This window comes from Silurus meridionalis, chromosome 28 (genome assembly GCF_014805685.1).
Source record: "Silurus meridionalis isolate SWU-2019-XX chromosome 28, ASM1480568v1, whole genome shotgun sequence".
In the NCBI taxonomy this organism is placed as follows: Eukaryota; Metazoa; Chordata; class Actinopteri; order Siluriformes; family Siluridae; genus Silurus; species Silurus meridionalis.
The window spans coordinates 8,681,419-8,700,230 of record NC_060911.1 but is presented as its reverse complement, the minus strand read 5'-3'; the positions used below and the strand labels follow the sequence as shown (position 1 = coordinate 8,700,230).

Sequence of the window (18,812 nt, the reverse complement as noted above, 5' to 3'; positions counted from 1 at the left end):
GTTAACTCTTAAAGACTTTATTGCACAGCAGAATAAGAGGCGAACATGTTAACAAAGGAGAATAATAGGGTTAAATATATATATATATATATATATATATGTCACACAGTGCTGCTCACAACAAGAGAAAGGAAGTTAAACACGACTAGTGAAGACAAGACAAGAGTCAAGCGGTCACACAGATCAAATGATTAGGATTTAGGAAAATACTTTTCCCCTTAGCTAATAGAGCAAACGAATTATCTGGCATGTAAACTAGGTAAATACATCTCTTTTGTTTTGGTAGGGACAGGGAGTGTAAGGGGAATTGCACAAGCATTTCACAAGAGAAGCAAAAATCTGAGCAAAGCAAAGAATCACAAAGGGGCCGAGGGGGAACGCTAGATACAACGGCACCGACACACTACTGTGGCTACAATGGCATTATGGGAAAATCTTCCGCTATGCTATCATCAACTCCAGAGTTCCAAGATTCAAAACTGATGAGAAGTGTTAAGTGTAAATGCAACCCTGCGATCACATTAGATGTTACTTATGTCTCCTCCAGTTTCTGTCTTTCTTGTGTTTATTGTGTTTTTTCCCCCATTTTTTTGGCATATGGGCGTGGCCTTAACCTGGTCTGATTTTTTTATTTTTGTTTATTCAATTTTTTATTATTAGTTAGTAGATTGTAGCAATTATAAAAATCTATTGACATCACAAAGTTACACTTTACTCTGGTTTGAGTTCTTATTTTTTTCGAAAGTTTGGAGAGGGTCTTTTTTTCTCTCTCTTTTTTTTTTTTTCCTTATACATTTTTTTTTTTTTACATAGCTTGGATTTAATGCCATTCACAAAATGTCCAATATAAAGGTCAAATGGAACTTTCTCTATATATTATTAACTAAGGACTATAACGTGAGGCTGTAACATGAGAAGTTTTTTTTTTATTCATTTCAAACCACAGCAGCTGAGAACACTGCGATTTATCTGTTTACATACACATTTAAGGAAACAGACAAATGCAAAGCTACATCCTGAAGATACAGAAAAGTCCCGACACTACAAAATACGTCTAAAAAAGCTTAAAGAAACCTTCACCCTATCAAACAAAACCTGACCATAACATTGGTATGTTTTTTTTTTAACATCTCAATTCCACGTTCGTCCCCATTTGCTGTTTTAATAACCTCCATTCTTCTGGGAAGACGTTCCACTAGATTTTGGTTTCTTCTTGTGGAGATTTGTGCTCATTCAGCCACAAGGGTGTAGTAAAGTCAGGTAGTGATGTAGGTGAGGTGAGGAGGTCTGGGGTGCAGTCAGCGTTCCAATTCATCCCAAAGGTGTTCAATAGGGTTGAGGTCAGAGATCTATAGCAGGAGATCTTCCACTCCAACCCATATAAAGCATAATCTTCATGGAGCTGGCTTAGTCATGCTGGAACAGGTTTGGGTCTGCTAATTCAAGTGAAGGAGAAATTTCATGCTACTGCATGAAATGAAAGACATCCTGTTGATAAGAGTTTGGAAAAGAACAAACATGTGGCTGGAAAAGTCAGGTGCCACAGTACTTCTTTCCATATGCAGTAGAATTTGTTATGTGTTACGAGTTGTATGTGTTAATTCGCCACTGATGGTTTTGTTGTGTGATATATTAAGATCTAGACTGTCTTTTTCAAGTGCAGGATCCGCTCTGAAAGTCAGGCGTCCAAATACTTTTGTCCATAAACTGTAGCATATTAATAAGAGCATAAACATAACCCTATCAGAGCTGCTGCAATCAAAAACCTATCCCCCTGACCCATCAGATTTGACTGCACGGTGGCTGAATATATATTTTTGCAGCAGTTTTTCATTTTTGTGGACAATAAACACTTTTTTCAAGAGAAGTGGAAACTGAGAGACATTCGTCAACAAATCGTTTTGCATTTAACAACCAATCAGCAGCGAATAAAACATTTCACGCTAGTGTGAGCGCAGGGTTACATGGACCAAGGTCATACAACAGCCATTTCAATCAGCTTGCTCTGGGATTGCTCTAGAAGTCCCACACGGACTCGCCGTTGGTCATTATGTCGGAGGAATATAATAAAAAACAGCATGAACCATGTGGAAGGAGAGGGAGGGGAGGAGGTCCTTTGTTCTGAATGAAGCCCAATGTTGAAAATTAGTCATTTTAGGAGAAGAAATAAAAAAAGAAAAAAAAAGAAAGAAAAATAGAAAAGAAACAGACACAAGTATGGCTGGTCACTTACTGCGATGGATCAGTAGAAGGTACAAGTAAAGAAAATAACTATGATGGTATAAAACCTGCTAAGTGTGCAGTCACAGCAGTGAGTCATGGGTAATAATGGAAGCGTTGAACAAAATAATAGATTCGAATGCAACACACATGGGCGTATAAACACACACCCACACGCGCGCGCACACGCTCACAAAAACTCGCACGCTCACGCACTCAACATAGAAAGGCTTATGGCATTATCGACATAAAATATAATGGACTAGATGACACAGAAGAAAGTTTGAAAGAAAAAGCATTAAAAAAACAGGTGTGAAAAGTAAAAAAAAAAAACAGAATTTTTTGGGTTTCTTTTCATTTGGCAGAAGGAGGAAAGAAATTACCTGATCGGAGCTGTTTGATTCTGCCATTGTTGTTGCTGGTGTTAACAGGGAGGAAATCTTTAAACCAGGAGATGTCGGGGTCAGGGTTCCCGCTTGCAGCACACAGCATGGTGGCAGTGCGTGTTCGCTCCACTACCTTCAGCTGAGGACCCATGTCTATAGTGGGGAATCCAGAAGGAAGCTGGTCCTCTGGAACACACACACACACACACACACACACACACACACACAAAACGTTACAATGCTCTACCATTGAACAATGTGATGCTTTTAAAGGATTGAAACTGGGGTCAGAGCACTGATACAGCACCCCTGTAACAGTAAGGGTCAGGAGCCTTGCTTGGGGGCTCCAAGAGAGCAAGCTGAGGCTTAAACCCCTGACTATCAGATGAGAAACCCCGAGCCTTAATCACTAAGACTCCACCTCTCTTAGAACAAGCAAAAAAAGCCAAATCAGTGCAAATCAGAAACAAAATATTTGATCCTAAAGCATACAGCACATGGTCTCAAATAACATCTCTCAAGTATAAACTATCGCTTAAACTGTTTTAATAAATAAATACATCTAAAATCAGTGTATTTCTACTGTATAGGCAGTGGGCTGCTTTGAGACAATGTCTGTTGTTAAAAGCGCTATAGAAATAAACTTGGACATGACTGGAAATTTGTTTCCATTTTCTTAAGAACCACAGCTAAATGTAATTATATATATATATATATACAATCGATTAAATATTTAATCGCAACTTAATCAGACATTTTTATCTGTTCTAAATGTACCTCAAATTAATACTTTTCAAGTGTTTAATACTCTAATCAACTTTTGCTACGTTTCCACACGGACGGTTTTAATTGCCGGATGTGTGCATCGTGGGAAATTTTGTTACTTGATTTGAGACTTGGCGCATCAGTAAAACAAATGTTCAGTGATTAAAAATGATTAGTATTATTTTATATCCGAGTAAAGAAACGACGTCATGAATAAATGTGTGTTGCATTAAAGGTTTTAATTTCACCTATTTTTAAATTAATTAATTTATATTTGTTATAAATAAATAATAAAAACAGAAACAGAAATGCACTCTACATGAATACAATTAGTGCCGTAATAATTAATTTTGCCCTAATATATATATATATATATATATATATATATATATATATATATATATATATATATATATATATATATATATAAACATTTTATTACTTGTGTGTGATTAAATGCTGAATTAATTTTTTTTTCCTTTTTTTTGTGGTTATGTTACTGTGATGATTATCGATGTGTGACTTCACTTCCTGTCACAAGTGCACTAAACACCGTGTTAGCCAGATGATTCCACACATAATGTAAAGGGTTGGTGAGAGACTGGATCGTCTGCATTATTGTTTCTTCCGTAAACCCTTCAGTGCTCTTTGTAGCTTTCGTGTTCCACCTCAGCTCGAAAATATTATCAGCATTTATTACCATGGTTATAAAAGCTGGCACAAATCTCTATGCTTTATTGTACTTCAATAATGAGTCCTAATTAGAAATGTGTGTGTGTGTGTGTGTGTGTGTGTGTGTGTGTGTGTGTGTGTGTGTGTGTGTAAATGAGTTGCTGTGCTGTGCTCAACAGTTACACTGTTTCTGTTCTGTGAGATGTGAAATCAGATAAGTGGCGCAGCATGGCAAACATCATCTAAAGGCGAGTGTGCGTGCACACACACACACACACACACGCACGCAGACACATGCACACACACATACACAAGCTAAACAAACCCAATCTAACACAGATAAGCCCTTGACAGCCCCTGAGGGCTTTGGACAAAGAGCTCACTGAGGACGACAACAGTGTTGGCAAGGAAAAAAAAAACACATTACACACACCCTGCTGAGAACACACACGCGCTTGACACGAGGAAAACACACACTTTACATCCAGCACACATTCTGCCCAAAGGTATGGTAGCCAGGGTGATGTAAACATAACCAAGCATGTGGTTAGCATAGTGATGGCACAATTCGAGTACCTGGAGCATCGGTCTTCCTGTTTTTGATACGGGTAATTAAAACCTTTCCTCTAAACGCTTTCTCTCTCTCTTTTGGTGTTTTGGAGACTTTCCCATCATTAATTTTGCATGAGTAGCAACGTGCTACGATTGTCATGGCCGAGCTCCAATCTCGGCAATCTGAGCAAGAGAACGAAAGACGGAGCAGCCTTTGCCCTTTTTTCATAACCTGTGAGATTTCCACAAAAAAAAGTTTTTTTCTACACTATTAAAGCCCAATAGTTCACTTTCCTGCCATGCTTAACTATTGTACTGTACCAAAACTCTTTTGTATTGATGACACATTAATACACAGATTTAACCTTTAACTTTAACAAGCTGCCTTTAAAAAGCTCCATTCACTCAGAATGATACACTACACTGCCAAAAGTATTGGGTCACCTGGTCATAAGTACAGTATGTAATTTTTGAGTATTGCATCCCACATTTAGTCCCAATTTGCTCTTATAATTCCCTCCACTCTTCTGGGAAGTTGTTCCACTTGACATTTTAAAGTGTGCTTATAGATATTTGTGTTCATCAGCCACAAAGGTGTTAATGCAGGTACTGATGTTGGTGGAGACCTGAGGTGCAGTCAGCGTTCCCATTCATCCCAAAGCTGTTCAGTAGGGATGAGATCAGAGCTCTATAGCAGGCCACTCAAAATCTTCCTCTCCAAAGCAAGTAAAGTAGATCTTCATGGAGCTCACTTTGTGCACAGGGGCATCACCATGCTGGAACAGGTTTGGGTTTCCAAGTTCAAGTGAATGCAAATTTTATTCCAGCGCATCTGAAGACGTCCTGTACAATTGATTGCCTCCAGTTTTGTGGTAACATTTTGGAAAAGAAACACATATAGCAGGAAAGGTCAGGTGACCCAATACTTTTGGGAATATAGTGTATATCGCCTGGCTTAATTAAGCACAAGAGATTATGGCTAGTTAGCTGAGTACCTGTACAAGTGCCCTTTGCTAACCAGAGGATTCCCATGATGAAAAATTACTTACATTCTATGTATATAGTATCCTAATCTCCAGGATCATACTTTAATAAGAGAACATTCATCCTTCGTTTTTATTTCCTTAGGTTTAAAAGCAGACGCCTTAAAAATCCTAAATCTTTATCCCCATACCTGTGCAGGAACTCATTTTTAAAGTTCTGATAAACTTCTAAGAACATCATGACAATTAACAGGGGACAAACTTGACAAAAACAAGGCCCAGTTTCATGCTGATGCTGATCAGAGCGCATGGGAAAGAAGTTAAAAAACAAAAGCTTGTTGCAGTTGCGTGGAAATGATTTGGCTCTGGTAAACTCGAGCACACTTTTCCTGAACTCCATGTGTGGTTTGTGCTTTGTAGTTGCACGGCTGTATAATGCGACGCCAAGGCAAACGCAACGAGGAAATGTTTTGCACAAACCAACCGAGCAAAAACAACAAAGAGGGCTTTCAATTATTACAAGTGCGGAAGTATCGGTGGAAGAAATCTGAGGCTTTTTTCGAAAACCGTGCGCTCTGTAGTCGCGCCGCCATCCGTCAGACGCGGGGTGAAAACCTCAAAGATGGAACGGTGCAGCACAGAATTATGTCTGCTTGTGATTAGAGGTAAATATACTCGGCTTTTAATGCCGTCTCTGTCTACTGACTCACCGGTTTATTCTTTGCGAGAAATGTAATCACGTTTATTAAATATTATCGCGCCATTTATTCCGTTTGCATTCATTATTCAGATTTGTTCACGCTGATTCTTTGCTCAGCTGATCTCATAATTTGGGATTTGCAGCAGCCTGGGAAAGTGTGTCAGCCACGTTAGACTCCGTGGTTGCAGTGTTTCAGAAACTTGTGCATTTATGATGGTGCATCACTTTTTACGGTCATACAATAAAGTATACTATTAATAATTCTCGATATTAAACAATAAAACATGCATACTGTAAAAGTAAAAGCGGTCATGTGACTACGATTTCATCTTAGTCGGCTTAGATCCCCGTCTGCTTTAGATCCCAGTCTGAGTTGGAGGTGATCTGAATTGCAATCTTAAGTTTCCAATCAATCCCATGCCCTAGAAAAGCAGGTACAATGCAGTATAAAATAGCAATGGGGAAAATGGCAACGCAGCCGAAAAGGTCCTCTGAGGATTTTTAGAGGAAACTGTAACACTAGCTGACCTGAAGACAGTGTTCGATACAGAGGAACGGCAGGTAAAATGGTGTTATGGAGAGCTGAGACTTGCTGGAGGTTGTAGCTAGACTTGGTGTGTATGTGTAAAAAGGTTGAGATGGGTGTCCACTAAAATCAGTGTCTTAAGAAGGACTATTCATAAAATACTGTCTCCTGCACAAGCATCAACATCTCATGCATGGATTTCCAAATATGGTCTAGTTATGTACATACTGTATGTAACTCGAAATGTGGGTTAAAACAATGCTGGCTAACTTTAATCAGCGTCAACACTGAAAAGTTGCTTGTTTAGATAGCTAAAGGTTGCTGTTAAAGAATAGTCATATATGTTAACAGGCTAAATGCTCGGAAACATTGAATTTGTGTTTCAAGAGGACCTGAAAACTGAACGTTATTAAGGTGGTGCTTAACAGTGATAAGTTACTTCCTTGTTTTATATCATTGGTTGGTTACTTATAAAGAAAATTACCTCACATCTGCCAATGTGTAAAATATTTTCTGTCAGGATTTATCCTGTCAGCATATATATTTATATTAGATTTATTTATATTAGATTTATATGCTAGATGCTTTCTGATGACCCGATCATAACCTGTAACATGGCCTAGCCAGAAGTCTTATAGAAAAGTCAGTACGAGGTTGTATACTGTAATTGGTTAATAACTTATGAAATTACAGCGCATAATTTAGCAAAATAAAGCATTTTACAGTACAATAATGTATGATCTATAAAGTATATATGTATGCTGCAGTGGTCCCGTGGACGAGTGCCGGTTCGGAGGGCGGAGCTGAATGAATCGAGCTGTAAGAAGCACACCTGTAGCTGATGAGGCTAATCAGTGCGCTCTGTTTCAGTGCCCGGTGACGCCGATAAAAAAGGAGAGAGAAAGACCTCAAATTGGGCTTTGAAACACCAGAAAACACAGAAAAAAAATCAGAGAGACAAATGAACTCTGCTGTTCACTGTTCACACACACACACACACACACACATCTATTCAAAGGTGAACTCTTCTTTGAAAAGTCATCCAATAAGCCAGTATATAGCTAATGATTATATATAGCTTTTTCCTCTATATATACACAGAGTGTTTCTGCAGGTTTAGTGAGTAAAGTAAATACAGCATCAAAATATGAGTCAAATTCCACCTAATTGAACTGCACTAGGCTGAATTCAGGCCTGCCGGCAACTCAGAACGCAATGACAATACATGCAGGTTAGAAATCGATGAATGCACGGTTTAAAGCTTCATCTGAGTGCGGAAAACAACAAGCCCGGGAGCACTGTTTTGCTATTAGAAATCAATTTTTGACCTTCTGCTTGCTCTGCCTCCAACTTAATCTGCCAACACCGTGAGGGCATGTATCAGCAAGCAGAGCCGCTTCACACGTTACTGACGTTATTATAACGTCCTCTCAGGAATATCTGCCAGTTGTAGGGGTCATTTGTTTATTTTCTTAGATAAAAGTCGAACCCTGTTAAGGTGGATGTTTTACGCGATAACGCTGAATGCTGTATCGTTTATAGGAAATGTTATGAATATGCAATTCATTCTGCTAATCAGCGCATGCACAAACGCCTGAACCGCGGAGATTAGATGACTTGAAACAGCAAGTTGTTAGCATAAAGAAATAAATAAATAAATCCATACATAACGTGTAACATAATTCATTCAGACTTGCACACCGCTTATCCTGATGGATTCATGGATTTTTATTTTCTTCTGAAGTTTCAAGTCTTGTGTTGAAAATCCTGGGGCTGCGGGCTTTTCTCGCCCGTGTGAAAAACGCAGGAGGAAACATTATTTGGCCGTAGGACGCTGCGCCCTCCAGCTGTTTGGTACGTCAATCAAGGCGAGCTCACGCTCTCAAGATGCTCCAAAATGCCTCAGGTGATATTTAGAGCGTTTCAGAGCTCCTCAGCGTGGATGCTGTGGGTTTTTTTTTTTCTTGCACGGAAGGAATAGCAATGATTTATGGAAAACTACCATTTTACTTTTCTCTGCGTGAGTCTAGGAGAGACAGGAAACCTCAAAGACTCATCAAAGTCACGGCTAACATCTATCACTGCGGGTTTATGCGTAGCTGACAGTATAACTATGGTCAAAAAAACAGGGGTTCATCCAGCGCCCTCTCTTTCTTTTAGAAACCGTAACCAAGAAGCTTTGAGAAACGGTTTGTTATGCTTAGAAAAATCATGGCATTACCACGATGACAACAAGTTGGGTATTAGTGTTCATCTGCGACCAACCTTGCCCTTCGCAACCTTCCTTTTATTTATTTATTAATTAAAATATATATATTTGTTGCATACTGAAAACTACAGGTAGGACTTCTATTCTCATAGTAGATAATGTTTTTAGAGTATCCCTGCAAGGTTTCGTTGTTATTACACATTTCGTAAGCTTTTCGACGAAACCCATGGACCAATCCCACAAGGCATGATGGTACGACATCGAATCACATGCTCCGCTAAGTAATGGTTAGTAAATAAATGTTTTTCTTTAATAAGGAAAGTCCGGCTGATGTATGGCTTCTGTGGGAGTTGTGGCGGTGGTAGTTCAGTGGTTTACTGATCGGAAGATCGGGGGTTCAAGCCCCAGTATCGCCAAGATGCCACTCTTGAGTCCTTAAGCAAGGCCCCTAACCATCTGTGCTCCGGGGGTGCTGTATCAAGGCTGAGCTGTGCTCTCACCGCAACTTTCTAACATCAAATCATTTCTAACATCTAAAAAATTAGCTGTAAAATAAAGTGGAAAGCACCACCACCATTCAAGTACTACTTTCCTCAGTGGTGGCTGCTTTGTTCTTTGTAATTGTCCATGGACATTTTTCTTCACTTCTAGAACCCAAACCTGAGCTCATGACTTCCAATGTAAAAAGTTACATTGCTAACCCTAACATTAACTTAAACTAGCACTTCCCCCCCTGTTCATTCTCTGTCTTCATGCTTTACGAAAATAAAGTGTGCTAGAACACTTCTCAACAGAGTTTAGCCTGATTGTATAGTAAATCTGCAGCTTAGTGAACCAGTGTTGAGGTATTCTTTGATGGAGACTCGAAGCACTTCTGTACGTTGCTCCGATTGATGTCGTAAATGTAAATGTGAATTAAGAAAGCAATGAGCAAGTATATACTGTGGAATTACTGTGGAACACTTAAACAAACAACGTAAACGATCCAAACAACGTAAACGATATAAATCACATAATCCTAAAGGGGACAAGTTGTGTGACTGGATTGGAGGAAAGAAGAGACGTGCAGAAATGTGATTGGTCACAGCTATTATATTTCACATCGTGTACCCACGTTTTGGAAAATGCCCATATCTGATTGCATATTGCATGGCGGGTGAGTATGACACCAGGCTATCCACATTAAAACTCTCAAAGACCTGACAAAGTCACAGCAAGCAACAGCTGGTCACTTAGGGGAAACACTGCGTACATTAGATTTGCTTGTGGAGACCTCTCAAATGAACAGAATGTGGTATTTTTTGAGTGTATACATACCCACACACACACACACACACACAAAGATTAATCACCATTACATTTATAAATCACCATGCAAATTAAAGTGTGGCTCACTGCAGCACCTCTGCTGATTAACAGCCAGAACAGGCAGCCGGCAGCGGCGACTTTCCTCCAGCCCGTAATGCTAAGCAAATACCACCAATTATTGTTAATTAATTTGTGTTCGCGACACAGTGTTTGTCGTAGCTGCCTCTGAAAACACAGGGGTTATTGACGAAAACATTAAAATGCATAAATGAAGTAATATCGCGCACGTGCCGAGCGGCAGGCGGCTTTATCGCGTACTGTTCGATTAGCAGTTCTGGTAATGAGCCCAGGCTCGGATTTCGACTTCTGACTGAATATATAAAATACACCGAGCGGATGTAGTATTGCTCAGCGAAGCGACGTACTTGCTTCACGCAACGAGGAAGGGAAAAATTGAACTGAAATATATAAAAAGAAGAGAAAAGAACAGAGTAAAAAACAGCTGAAAAAAGGAGCCTATTTAATATGCGCAATAAACTGCTACTGTTATTACATACGTTTTATCTTAATTATAAAATGATCTCAAAACTACGTTTTATAGGCAAATTTGGAAACAGCCTCCTAGGTTGACAACAAAAAAAAAGCTTAATTCCTGTCTGCTTTTTCAATAAAGAACACTGATTTGAATATTAAAAAATATATTTAAATATACAAATTTCAGCCAATCTAATAGGGAAGCAAAATAATCCATTCAAAAGCGAATCCGCATCTACCACAAACATATTACATTTACTAGAAGCAAATATCCAGCTACTATTTACCAGATAATATATCTGTAATGGTGCCCGTATTCGGTACAGGGCTCTCGGTTCGGTGCACTTGTGTACCGAATGCAATCTTTTTTATGTGCGGAACTTAGTTACAATCTGAGTTCCCTCACGAATATATTAAATGGTCAACCGAAAATTTTCTTTTGTCTCCACCACGCATTTTGAGCACAGCGACACTGTGGCTACTCGATCCATACCGGAAACACGATTTATATTAAAAAAATCCAATTTTGTTACGTGAATCTGTGAAATTGCTGCCACTTCCTGTCATCGCCAATGATTGTATATATGGATATGGATTCTCTTGCGTTTTATGTACAGCTTCAAGAATTTGTCTTGAAAGGAAAAATCCCTGACAATTCCGCATATCGATGGAATGAATAAACGAACGAAGGATGAAAGGAAGGTATGACCTAATTTTGAATAAATAAATTGAATGAATAAATAACTTGTATCTTGCATGCTTTTTAAATGCAGACATTTGCTAAAATCTGCTAAAAAACTTTTAAGTAAAACACATCTTTAAAAAATTATTTAATAACAAAAAAAAAAAAAAAAAGAAGAAAGACTTGTACACACATCTGTATTAACCGAATTGGGTCTAACAAATATTAACATGTATTTAATTTTATTTATCAGCTGCATTTGTGCTTATTTAATCAATTACTTACGATTTTTTATTTATTTTTTTATTTTTTTTAAACCAAGCACATATTTTATTTAAAATTGTTATTCAAAATGCAAACTGTTAATGTTCACAAATGTTAATTATAACAAACGATGTTAAACATGACCGAACCTTAGATTTTATGTACCGGTATACCCCTAATAGATGACACTAACTTTATGAAAACTATAAACAAAAAACGCTACTTTCTAAACAAATAAAAAAAATATTTACCTCAGAATCAACCTTACTACTATAAAAACTAACTATGAGCTAAAATTATCTTAGCAGTGTACATGATCGCTTGTTAGTCAGATATCTGTGATCCATAAATCTAAGAATTAAGAAGTAATGCAAATAAACTAATATTTAAATACCCCATATGAAGGAATCAGTGAGCGGTACTGATATGAAACCAGATCTCAACCAATGAGCCTTCGCATTCCGTATCTAACCAGGGAAGCGGTTAACCCGGAGCCATTAAATTGACGTGTATGATTTGTAACAATCAGCGTAATCTGTAATATGTGCACAGACGAACCAAAGACATATTCTACACATTAGTGCTCTAATTTCACCGGATCATAAACGGCACCTTTATTTATTTATATATATTTATTTTCAATGAGAAGACCTCTCGTTTATTTATAGCTAACTACACAGAAGTAATATTCTCCTTGAGAGGACCTTCTAATTAAATAAAGCTAATTGACTTTCTATGAACTGGGCTAGCATCCAAACATGATTACTTGCTATTTAGCCTGTTTAGCTTAGCCGTGCTTGTTTAGCTGAGAATGAGTGAGGCCGTGGAGAGAGTAGAGGAGGAAGTTAATTCTGTTATCTCTACTGGGGCCGTTTCATTAGCGTGCCGCTAACACGCGAAGCGCGAGAAGTGATATCTCTCAGCAACCGAACTAAATGAATTGATCCAATAGGTTGAACGAGTCGGGGAAGTTCTGCTTATTTTGCAGGGAAATTGTGCTAAAATTAGTGCTGATCTTTTCCAATTATATCCGGCTGCAATATCTGCGGACTGGATTTTCAAAAGGATTTCAAGTTTCAGCTTCAGCACTGAAGACAAAACCATATATCTTGAGCTTATTTTCTCCCGGCTGTAATATCGGCACTGCGCATATTCGAGCGATGCGGGACCTTTTTTCCGTCTCGCTGTGTGTGTCAGCACAGTGAGACTTTTCACCCACAAGGCTGAGGTCATTATTTACCCATAGGCTATAATGTGATATATTTTGTTGCCCCCTTTTTTTTGGCTTTTTGAGCGTATACAATCTCCTTACAGAAGCCTGGTTCATGGGATCCCTCCCGCTGAAAAACTGTCGGATTACCAATGTGGCCGAATGGCGGGAAACTCTTCGAGTATGACACCTATCCGTTTTATATTTTCCGCTTGCTTTGCCGCTTTTGTGTGAAGCGCCAGGCCAAAGAGGTTTAAGGTTTAAGGCCCGGCTGCGTTCATCTCAATCCCCCCGTTTGATAAGAGCTTTTCTGACCACACAAAGACTCAGAGACATGGCTCTCCTCTGGGGTGCGACAGGAGGCCGTGTTGGCTTTTTTATTTTTTTTATTTTTTTGGCAGCAGTGCAGGATTGCTCAATTGCACGACCTCAATCGGAAAGCTGAATGAAGGCGGATGAAGGGAAGGCGGTTCAGGCTTATACAACATCGATCTGAGGTTTATCTCTTATCACAGGAGTGAATGAAGGGAGTAATGGCTGAGGTGTGAACGATCAGCTGACACAGGGGGTGACACGTGTGAATATGAGTGTGTTTTTTTAAAAACTTAAGCATTAAGTAAAAAACTTAAAATTTGTTTCCCAACAATGACAGGCTGAACATGTGTTATGCAAAAAAAAGCATAAAAACAAAAATGTGGAAAGGCAGAAAAAAACAAAAACAAATGTAAGACGTAGAGACAGACTTCCTCCGAGGTCCTGGCCTTGGAAGTGGAAGAATGAACAGGGCCCTGGGGTGTGAAAGATGACAGTGTCCTTATGATAAATCGTGCTGCCTCGTCACGTAGCGGGACTGCTAATGCAGCGCCATATGGCCAAAACCAAAATGGCTGCTTTAGTAACCTATAACCTCGACCATGACAGCAGAACACAGCGTACTGTTGTTTTTTCCTTTTATACATCATGTCCTCTTCCTCCTGGTGTTGTTGTTTCTTTTTATGCAGACTGTATGACCAAACAAGCAGTGTATTAACAGTAGCATCCTCAGAAATGAACAAAGTAACACAGGATAATACTGGGAAATTATCTTATCAACCTGCAAAGCAACAGAGAAAACGACAAACTGTAAATGCTAACCTTGACCCAGGCGATATCTTCACACGACGAAACAGACGGCAAGAAAACTCAAACAAATATGGCTTCCCTTAATAACTGGCTTACTTAATACCCTGACAGAAAAACAAACAAAACATATCCTGCAAACTTGTTTCTTTATTAACCAGGGTCATACTTGAAAAATACAACAAAATATCGTGAAAAAGACTGAAACAAAATGGCTGCCTTGCTAACCTGCTGCGCTAACCAACACTAGCTTGCTAACACGGACTTAACTATCCGAATCAAAACCAGAACATTAGAAATGACCTGTTATGTTATATATATATATAAAAGTAAAATGGCTGCCATCTTGTTGTTAGCAGAAAGCTTTTTCACATTGACAAAAATTTCCTTCTTTCCTTCGAAACAAATATGGCCGTCTCCAGTTAGCCTGCTACTCACTGTGAATTTATACTTCATTTCCACAACAAAATGCTACACAGGACGTTATAATAGAGACTTAGCGTACGTGCCTGCTGCTAGCATGTCCCTGAAGTTTAGTAATGAGTGAATGAATACACTGCTTCCCTCGTGAGTGTGTTCCAATCCCCACACACACACACACACACACACATCCCTGTTTCTGTGATGTATTTAATTATGTTTCCCCTGGCAGTGGAGATAGCGAATTGTTAATTACGCTTTTGTCGTCTCTTGAACAGAACTACTCGACCAAATGGGAGGGCTTGTGATTAACAATGCAGCTGGTTATTCCAACTATGTGCCAAAACTATGACGCCATTTACCCTCTCACTCTATCTCTCTCTTTCTCTCTCTGTTTTTAACTCAACGATTGCTTCACTTCTCCGGCTCTATCTGTTTTTTTATTTTTTATTATTTATTTATTTTTTGCCTCTGTCAGTGCTGTTTATTTCTGTCATCCCTCTTGCCATGCACTGCCTGATCTGAGATAAGATAACCTTCCATATTCTGACAGGTAGCTAATCTGACCACCATGTGTTTTTATCTGAGCAGGACAACCTTCTTATTAAATACTACTATCCTATGAAATTATGAATGTTTGCAGGGCAAAAAGGAAGAGGAAACAAAAATCAGGAAAAATAAATAAATAAAAAATGTGTCTATTAATGCATTCCGGGCACGTATTTGAATGTGAATAAAGCAGAATAAGCTTCTTCAGCCGCGTTTGATGTTAACGCTATGATTAGCATCATGATCAGAGAGATTATTGCTAGTATGGCTGCTCCAGCTAGCACACATGGTCAGCTCTGATTTAATTAGCATGCTCATCTCTTCTCTTTTTAACCTATTGCTTTGGCTTTCTGCTTGTAAAACGCTAAACTGCTTTCTGTACTCAATTCTACAGTGTGGAAGAAGTGTGCGGCTGTCGCTTCTAGTCGAGGAGGTGTGGTCTTCGTGCCTGCCAGTCTCAGTGATCAAGGTGTGGCATTTGCGTATATCAGTTTCATGAAAGTGGTGTGGCCTCTGTTATCTTAATGTGTTTTTCAATCCCAGTAACAAAGGTATAGTCACATGACCTGTCAGTCCTAATGAAGGAGGTGTGGCCTATGACTGTTCATCTAAGAGAAGTGCCCTATGTATCTATTAAATCGAATAAAGCAAGTCAAGTATTTGTACCTAACAAATGATATTAAGGGTGTTGTGACTGTCAATCTGAGTAAAATGGGTGTGGCCTATGTGCTTATTAATCCTAACAAAGAAGGTGTGTGGCTTCTGTACCTATAGAGATGTGGCCTTCCATACTGAAAACACTGTACTACCTATTTGAAATAAATGCTAAAACATTTCTTAATTGTATACACACACACACACACACACACACACACACACACACATCGTAAAAAATAAACATGGCTAGTCTTGTGGTGATCAGTTTGGGGTGGAATACTGTCATTTGTTAATAATTTATATATACGTATATATAACATTTATATATACGTATATATACAAACACTGTGTCATTGCTCATAGAAATCAGAATTCAGGTTCACTGGCCAAGTGTCTTGACACACACAAGGAATTTGGTTCCGGCTGTTAGTGACGCTCAAAAGTCCAGACATAAATAACACTATACATTTAGCATGGACTATACAAGACCAAACAGATAATGTGAGACAATATAGACAGTACGAGTAATTGTCCATGTTTTAGAGAAACAACACACGTTTACATTTTTTTTTGCTCAATTAAAAACCTGCCTGTTCTTTTTTACCTATTATAAACACTCTAAGTCGCAAATGGTAGCGCAAATGAAGCCAAATAACCAACTGCTGCCACGCACAGATGGCCAGCTGCTCTGTGACGCTCCAGCTCTACTCTTTGTGCTGCGTGTGAGGATTTTCAGGGCGGTGATGGCGCTGTTCCGAGGTGCCAAAAATCCCTGGACACACGCGATAACGTAAATCTGTCTAAAGCGGCAGAAGGACTGCTCGAGCCACCCACCCTTACACTCATCGTTCGTGTTAGCAGAGGTGATTATGTGCTTAAGTGTAAACGCGTATCGATCGACTCCACCAATAAGTCTATGGAGCTGAGTCATTGGATTTAAACTGATAGCTGTGTGTAAGACGCTCGTAAATCACGCAAACGCCCAGCCTCACACACATTCCTGCAGACAGAGCTCGAGAGAGACTGTGCATAACTCAAGCTAATGTTTCCTTACTTTTAGTCCCCAGGCTAAGAAGCACAGGTGTGACTGAACAACAGAAGCAGGACAGGACACGAGTCGAGAGACACAGAGGACGGAGACGGATTCTTCACTGACGCCTCGTCAGCCTATCCAGCCATGCTGCGATTTTACGCCGGAATAATCGCAGCTCAGATGTCTCCTCAGGTTCGGATCCTCTACATGCCACAGGACCAAACTAGACGACCCTTGATCTTGGCAAGAACAGCCATAAGGGATTATGAGCTGGATCAGGGCTGATACGGAGAACATTTCAAGGAACTGATACTTTCTTCATCTTGTACAGAGTAGTTACTTAAAGAATGATGGGGCATGGGGTTTTATTCCCGAAGTTCCTCAGCAATTTGCCCACGATTGGAAACGGATTATAATGTGACGTTTTTTATCCATTTCTAAGTACATATAATGTTGTCAAAAATCAGTTGTCTGGAGAAATATCCTGACTAAATGGAAATAAACTTAATTCATTTAGCTTTTCGCCGAGCACATCGAGACGATTGAGAGCTAACTTAGAGCTCAGAAATGTGCAACCTAAAGCAAAAAGGCAGAGCTGTGTTCTCTTCTCTTTACAAAAAAACTTAAGTAAAGCAAATTTATGTATTTCAGTCAACAGGAAGGCACTGTTTAATGAATAATGATGGTTAGATGGAGAAATAGTGCATGAAATTGTGACTGAAATAAAATAAAAAAAAACACACTCATGGAAAACAGTACTTTTCCTCACTGTAATCTGTTCCTGAAATTAGTTCTCCCAACTCCTGCACTTTGAACGCCCACAGTTTCAGAGCTAAGATGCTAATTCTGAGCGAACGTGGCATTAATTTGTGCAAATTGCCTAGTCTGTGCAGTGCAGACGCAGTGTTTCCAGCGACAGGCTGAATTGCATCTCACCTCTGCTGGCCCCGGGCTCAGGGAGCGCGGGTGCTGAAATTGTGTCCCTTCATTAATGATCTCAATGCATCAGAGCTGACAAGGAGTGTAAGGGCTCAGCTCTCGAATATACGCCGCAAATTATTCTCACGCAGAGTGGGAGACAGGGGAGAAATTACAGGATAGGGGAAAGAAAGAGAAAATCCGTGAAACAGGGCTAGAGGACGAGAGCAAAAGTGAGATAATGAAAAAGAGAAAAGAGGAAGGCAGCTGAGTGGCAGAAACGAGAGAAGAGAGAGAACGTGAGGATGCAAAAGAATGAATGGAGGAGAGAATCAGAGAGAAGGAGAACACAAGAACGAACAGATGTATTGAAAGTGTAAAGATAATGAGCGAGAGAGGAAACGGCAGAGAGAAAATGAGAAGGAAGACAAAATAAGAAAGAAAGATGGAGAGAAAAATGGTGATAAAAACATTGTATGTGCATCTGTGTGTGTGTGTGTGTATGTGTGTGTGTGTTTGGAAATGATGACATCCTCCTCTTTGTCCCCTTTAAGCCTTCCTGAGGCTTTGTAATTAATTTCCGTGTTTTTTTATATGCTAAAGCAGAGATGATGCCAGAGATGATGCTGAGTGTCGCAGCAGCAATCAGCTCTTCATTTGCTGCTTTATTTCCCAAATCCACCTTCACAGGCCACGCACCTGCACACACACAGCTCTCAGGGTGTTGTAGCGGTCAGACGTTTGCTGAATTACTAAAATGGCGCTAATAAAACGCCTCGAGGAGTTCACATTATCTTAACACTGCGGGTAATGGCAGAACTTTTTGTGCCCTAAGTCGTATAATAAGGAAAGAAAAGTCTGAGTATAATAGCGAGACCTTGTACATTTCTTTCAGTATTTCATCCAGAGGCCACGCCTACTTTAAGGGACTGGCAGGCAGAGTGGCCACACCTCCATAATGACCAACAGGCTCTGACACACAACAGGCTCAGGCCTGTTTCTTGTAGAACAAAACACACAAGCCACGCCTCCTTAGATTAGACATACACACAAAGGCCACGCCTCCTTATCTTAGACAGTCACAAAATGGCCATGCCTCCTCCTC

At 39.5% G+C, this 18,812-nt stretch overlaps 1 protein-coding gene across 34 annotated transcripts in view; it reads right to left on the bottom strand.

Annotated features, from left to right (window-relative positions):
• The window catches only part of LOC124381468 (receptor-type tyrosine-protein phosphatase delta-like), a 434,510-nt gene that overhangs the window by 73,919 nt on the left and 341,779 nt on the right, over positions 1-18,812 (bottom strand). For all 34 annotated transcript variants that reach the window (XM_046843111.1, XM_046843117.1, XM_046843118.1 and 31 more), the window contains one exon: positions 2,604-2,792. In XM_046843111.1, the coding sequence (XP_046699067.1) occupies positions 2,604-2,792 (189 nt within the window). The remainder of the gene's footprint in view (positions 1-2,603; positions 2,793-18,812) is intronic.